The 6,356-nt window shown below is 36.3% G+C and overlaps 2 protein-coding genes across 2 annotated transcripts; both read right to left on the bottom strand.

Moving 5' to 3' along the window:
* Window positions 1-516: 516 nt before the first annotated feature.
* LOC115996028 lies at window positions 517-1,086 on the bottom strand. Its single transcript, XM_031235173.1, has one exon. It carries the CDS (start codon window positions 1,084-1,086, stop codon window positions 517-519), a length of 570 nt encoding a protein of 189 aa, XP_031091033.1.
* A 1,989-nt stretch (window positions 1,087-3,075) lies between these two features.
* On the bottom strand, window positions 3,076-5,136 carry LOC115996428 (cytochrome P450 71A3-like). Its single transcript, XM_031235635.1, has 2 exons — window positions 4,214-5,136; window positions 3,076-3,775 (listed from the first exon to the last, which is right to left on the bottom strand). Exons 1-2 carry the CDS (start codon window positions 5,111-5,113, stop codon window positions 3,191-3,193), a joined length of 1,485 nt encoding a protein of 494 aa, XP_031091495.1. The 5' UTR covers window positions 5,114-5,136; the 3' UTR covers window positions 3,076-3,190.
* Window positions 5,137-6,356: the final 1,220 nt, after the last annotated feature.

Genomic DNA, 6,356 nt, shown 5'->3' with positions numbered 1-6,356 from the left:
TGACCAAAAGCAAGTAAGAAAATTAGCTCTAACCTAGCTAAGATCTCTCTACCTTCTCCCAATCTAATCTAATAGTTTCGGAACTCTCAGACTTCTCTCCCGGATGTCTCTCTTGGCCTCCTTAAATAGCTTTTTCCGCATCTTCGCGCCTAGGGACAGATCCACGAGCCCGTCCACGCGTGGAATGGCTCGTGGACTTTTCACTTAACCAACTTCTCGCTCACTTCCACGCTCGTGGATCCTAGCATGAAAGTCTCTGGATCTGTTCCACGCTCCATTCTACGACGTGGAGTTGAACGTGGATATGCACTGCTGCTCCGTTCTTCAATTGCTTTCTCAACAACCATAAGTTCCCTTCAAACCTACAAAAAACCTTTCCAAACATGCCAAGTGATGGAGTTTTGCAAGAGTTAGCACATTAGAGCCTATACACCATGGGTTGATATCAAAAGAGCATCAAAGTGTTACATTTTAGCCCCCAATTAGATCATTTTCTATAGGTATCTTTGGCACCTATCAAGGGACTCTCATATTCCATATCAAACGCCATGGCCTTTCATCATGCACTTCACCTATTAGCATTCGGTAACATGACTTCACCGTGTATGCACCTTTCGACTCCTTGTACCATACCCAAGCATCATTTGGTCTTCGTAAGCTTACCGGGATGATTAAAATGATGTGAGCATCCCATTCATTAAATATGTCTTCAACGCAGTTCTCATCATATCCAAAGCCCTGATTGTTTAACAAAAAACAAATAGGCGCATAAAAAATGGACTTATGCAATGGTGTACTGATATACGGGTCATCATCTATGGGAAGCCAGGGATCCCTACCGATCTGTGTTGTCAACCCATCTCCAATACATCTTCTACAACCCCTTCTCATCACCTCCTGCACTTCTAAGAGGCCACACCAAATAAAGGAAGGATTGCTACTGGGCACCGCATCAAAGAACGTACCATCAGGGTAAAAACGACTCTTATACACTTGGGTCACAAGGGAGTTTGGTCTCGTAATTAAGCACCATGCTTGCTTACCCAACAGGGCTAAATTCATCTCCCGGAGCTTCCTAAAACCCATTCCTCCTTTTTCCTTAGGATGACACAACCCACCCCATGATTTCCACCGTATACATACCTTTCCCATCACCGCAAGACCCTGTCTACCAATATTTATTCAACATTGTCTCAATATCTCTACACAAAGCAACATGGAGTAAAAACACCATCATGGCATAACATGGAATCGCTTGAAGAACATTCTTTAAGAGAACCTCACGCCCAGCACGAGAGAGAAACTTTGAGTTCCAGCTTCTGATATGGTTTACTATTTTCTCTCTTATAAAACCCAGAATGTGTTTTTTTATTCCTCCTCACCAACGGTGGCAATCCGAGGTACTTACATGAAGTCTCACCCTGATTAACTCCAAGGAGACTAACAACTTCACTTTTAATATGATGAGGCACATTCGTACTGAAGCACACCATAGACTTATCAAAATTTATTTTCTAACCGGATGCAAGTGAATAACAATCAAGAACCGTTTTCAAAAGATTTAAGAATAAAGAAGCAAACTTTGAGAAGGAAATTACAAGAAGTGGAAGATTGAAGGAGTTGATACAATGGAGCCTGGAACCTATATTCGTCTGATTCATGAATCCACTGAAGGGAGAAGCACCCAAGTTTAACCATATATTGACCCACCGACCACTGGTCATGGATGGAAACCAACAAGGAGAGGAGATAACTCTCAAGCCCACTTCTTTCCACCAATGCAGGATCCTAACCTACAACATCCATTCCAAAAAGGAGGGAGACCTCAAGATTTCCTGGAGTTTCAAAACGCTTTTCAAGGAGGACCACATCCGTTCTATGCTCAACAAGGTCCGATGCAAGGCATGGACATGCAAAACTTCATCAAATGAATCAGTAAATTGTGAGAGTTTTAAATAATTCTAAACCTTATTCGAATATTGCATCATCAAAATCTAAATTACATTTATTCCTAATAAAATTAACAGCCACTAACCTATGGTGTAAAACAATACGAGTTTTTACCTATCAAATACCAATTTTGGTCCCACGAGTATTAGCAAAATAACAATTTTTGTTCACATGTTTAATTCATACTAATTTTCATCCACGACTATTGTTTAAGTACAAATTTTCATCCACCACTATCGTTTTAGTGCCAAAATTCATCACGCTGGTAACCCTTCCGTTTAAGACATGCCGAAATCTAAAATTTTAAGGTTATTTTCGTCCTTTTCAACTTAAGATCTCAATTTGGGCATGAATAAAGGGATTTAAGCCCTAAGATTGATATCAATTCGCAGTTCTCCTCCTCATCCTACCTTTGTTCAGGTTCAAATTGGATCTTAATTTGAAAAGGATGAAAATACCCTTAATAATGTCATATTTCGGCATGTCTTAAAAGAAGGGGTGACCGGCGTGATGAACTTTGACACTAAAACAATAGTCTTCGATGAGAATTGGTACTAAAAAATAGTCGTTAATGAAAATTCGTACTAACACAATAGTCATTGATAAAAATTTGTAAGAATTAAACATGTAGACCAAAACTGTCATCTTGTTAATACTCGTGGAACTAAAATTGGTATTTTCTCTATATAATAAATATATATGAGTCTAATGTAAACCAAATTAAATGTACAAAAGTACATTCTAAAATTAAAGTGTTCTACAACCAAAAAAAATTCAATTAGAAACATGATAAATTAATCATTGTAATAAATAATGTTCACTGCAAGAAAAATCGCGATGGAACATAATCCGTTGTTGTTTTGCGATGGTTTTGAGACGGAATGCATTCTGTCACAATATTACGACAGAATTAAATTCCGTAGCTATTGGCGCCCACATTTTAGTGATGAATTTTACGACGGAATTAAGTTTTGTCGCGAATGGCAACGGAAAAAACAATAGTAGATATTTTTATCGCGATTTTTCAACAAAATCAGCGACGAGAATGAATTTCATTGGGTCGTTTGACAATAGAATATACAATAAAATATTACATGAAGAAGCATTGCTCGAATATTACGCTAGTTTAATAAATAATAAAATTTCATTTCTTAATAGACAATTGTATTAATATTACAAGACAATTAGAATGCCCAAATTAGAAATTTTTAATACGCTGCTATGGCAAATACATACTCTACTAGCCCACCCTTAGAGTAGCAATTACAGTAAGAGGAACCTTCTTGTGACATGTCATGCCAATTGTTTCACTCATATCCAACTCTTCATCTCTCAATGCAAAATCAAAATCATGTATGAGTGTAGCAACTGCAAGCTCAATCACAGAAATCGCAAAAGTCACACCAGGACAACCTCTCCTGCCAGCTCCAAAAGGAATCAACTCAAAATGCATTCCCTTATAATCCACATTAGAATTTAAGAATCTTTCTGGCTTAAACTCTTCTGGATTTTCCCATATTGTTGGATCCCTCGCTATTGTCCAACTGTTGACAAGCACTAGGGTGCCAGCTGCTACATGGAAACCCATTACTTTCCCATCTTGGGATGCTTTACGAGGGACTAGCAATGGTGCAGGACTATGGAGCCGAAAACTTTCCTTTATGACTGCTTTCAAGTATTGCATGGTTTCTAAATCTTCGGCGGTTTTGAATTTTGTTCTTACCTCATTCTTTAACTTCTCCATGACTCTAGGATTTTTTATTAGCTCTGTCATTGTCCATTCAATAACTGTGTACGTTGTGTGAGTTCCTGCTGCAAACATATCCTAATCCACAAATAATGCAAAATTTCAATCATAAATTTTCAAGTTAAGTTGGGAAGAAGATGCCAAGACCTTGTGGTCTAGTGACAGTTTTCTTCCCCTTTCTGTTAAAATAGACATTTTTATCCTTAAAATAAATATTTTAGTCGAGTTTTTTTTTTCTCCAAAAAATTATTACTTAAAAATAAATGAAATATTTTTTTTTAAGGGTAAAAACATTCATTTTAAATAAAAGAAAAAAAATCACCACTTTTAAAATAATTGTGAGACCAATGTGGATACTTATGTGAATAATTCAGGGGAAATGCTAGAAGCATATAATTCAGGGCAAAATACACCATTCTCACTTTATATTATAAAACTTTTTCGATTTTCAAGAATATGGGATTTCTGTAGGTTATGTAAAATCTCTAGAATTCTTCAAGGAAAATTAATAATTACCAAGATTAGAGCTTTCACAGAATCTCTATGAATGGGGAAGCCAATAGTATTTTCTCTCTGTAGTTGAAGCAAAATGTCCACCAAGTCTAACCCATCTGCCTCTTGTTTCTCCACAAGCGAGTGCTCTTCAACTACTTCCTCCATGAATTCATCCAATTCTTTACCCAATTTCTCCACCCTTCTATCAAAACCATTGATTCTATTCACCCACGCAAGCCAAGGGATGTAATCCCCTATATCAAACATTCCCAGCATTTCAAAAACATCCTCCAACAAAGATTTTATACCCCTTCTCTCATTACTCCGCAGCTCATCACTGCACTTCCGCCCTAACGCCACCCTGCAAACTATATCATTCGTCAACTCAATAAAAATATTACTCAAATTTATCACAGAATTGGAATCGCATGATTGTTTAATCTTTTGGACCATCAATTCTGTTTCTTCTTCTCTAACTTTGCGAAAAGACTGCACCCTCTTGTTGCTGAGAAGATGGAGAACGCAAATGCTTCGCATTTGTCGCCAATACTCGCCGTAGGGGGCAAAGGCGACGTCCTTGGAGCCGTAGAAGAGGCGGTCGTTAATGCTGGATTTGGGGCGGTCGGAGAAGATTAAGTCGTGGTCTTTCATGATCTCTCTGGCGGTTTCAGAAGAGGAAGCCACGAGGACCGGCACGGAACCGAATTGAAGTAGGATGAGCGGACCATATTGCTTGGATAGTTTGTGGAAGTAGAGATGGGGGTAGGAGCCAATTTGGAGGATGTGTCCAAGTATTGGAAGCTTTGGGGGTGATGGTGGGGAGTTTTTTGTGTCTCTGGGAGATGAGAATAGGAATTTGTAGAGGACAAAAATGAAGATAAGCAAAGGGAAAAGGGAATAATAATGCATGAAGAGATTCATTATCTTGATTGTTCCGTTCAGGACTTCAGGGCACAGACCGCATAGATCACACCAAAAGGGCATATATATATATATACACACACAATTATTTATTGCTGACTTATCATATTTGGTTCATCGCCTTACTTAAAATGTTATTACTGGAGGAGGCATTCCACTGAAATTATATGTATGGAAAAAAAAAGTTCAAGATGGCACTATGATGATAGTAATTTACATCTGTAGTGACTCTAGGGATGAGTTTTGTGAGCTTAGAATTAGTCCGATAAAGTTGGGATCACATAGGTTTGAAAAAAAAAAAAACAATTGATTGATAATACAAAGGAAAAATGACACATTTGCCCCCTCAGTTATATCTTATAGTAATTTTTTCCCTACATTATTCATGTACCCACATTAACCCTTAATTATTTTGAAAGTGACGATTTTTCTCACTCTATGTTAAATAGGCCAGGCGTTTGGACTCTTAAAAATAAGAGCAGGTACTTCAAGTTATTTTCTTTCTCCAACAAATTATTGCTTATATATGGAATCAAAATAAATGCGAAAAAGAACAAACAACATTTACAAATATTATAATTATAATTTTAAGCTAATGCTATTAACAAAATTAAGACATAAATCACAAATGATAATTATAATATTTACAAATGGTGAGCTAAATTTGTGGTTTAACTCTTAATTTTGTTAATAACATTAACTTAAAATTATAATTATAAATTTATAATATCTGCATTTCTTTTTCCACATGAATAATTTGTTAGAGAAGAAAAGTGACTTGACTTATTTAATATAGAGGGAAAAAATTACCACTTTAAAATAATTAAGTCAGATAATGTGGATATATGAATAATTCAGGGGAGAAAGTACTATAAGCATATAATTTAGGGGACAAAAGTGTCACTTTCCCTAACTACAAAAATCTATAGAAAATATTCAAATTATATTCATTTTAATGGGTTGTAATTAAGCTTATGATCTATCCAAGTCACTGAAATGTGCCCCATCTTTAATTTCTTCCACTCCTTGTCTGGCTTGAAGTGCTATTAAATGAACGGCACTAAATATTTCCTCAGTTTTTGTCCCTGCTTAGCCAACTTTGTCCGCAAATTATGGTCACATAGCTGTGTGGACAATGAATGAAATATATAAAAAAATCATGTATTTTCAAATATATATTCGTGTACTGAATGCACATTATTTAATATTATATAAAAAAAATCATGTATTTTCAAATAATGTA

This window comes from Ipomoea triloba, chromosome 11, assembly GCF_003576645.1.
Source record: "Ipomoea triloba cultivar NCNSP0323 chromosome 11, ASM357664v1".
Taxonomy (NCBI): domain Eukaryota; kingdom Viridiplantae; phylum Streptophyta; class Magnoliopsida; order Solanales; family Convolvulaceae; genus Ipomoea; species Ipomoea triloba.
This window is presented reverse-complemented; position numbering and strand designations above follow the sequence as displayed.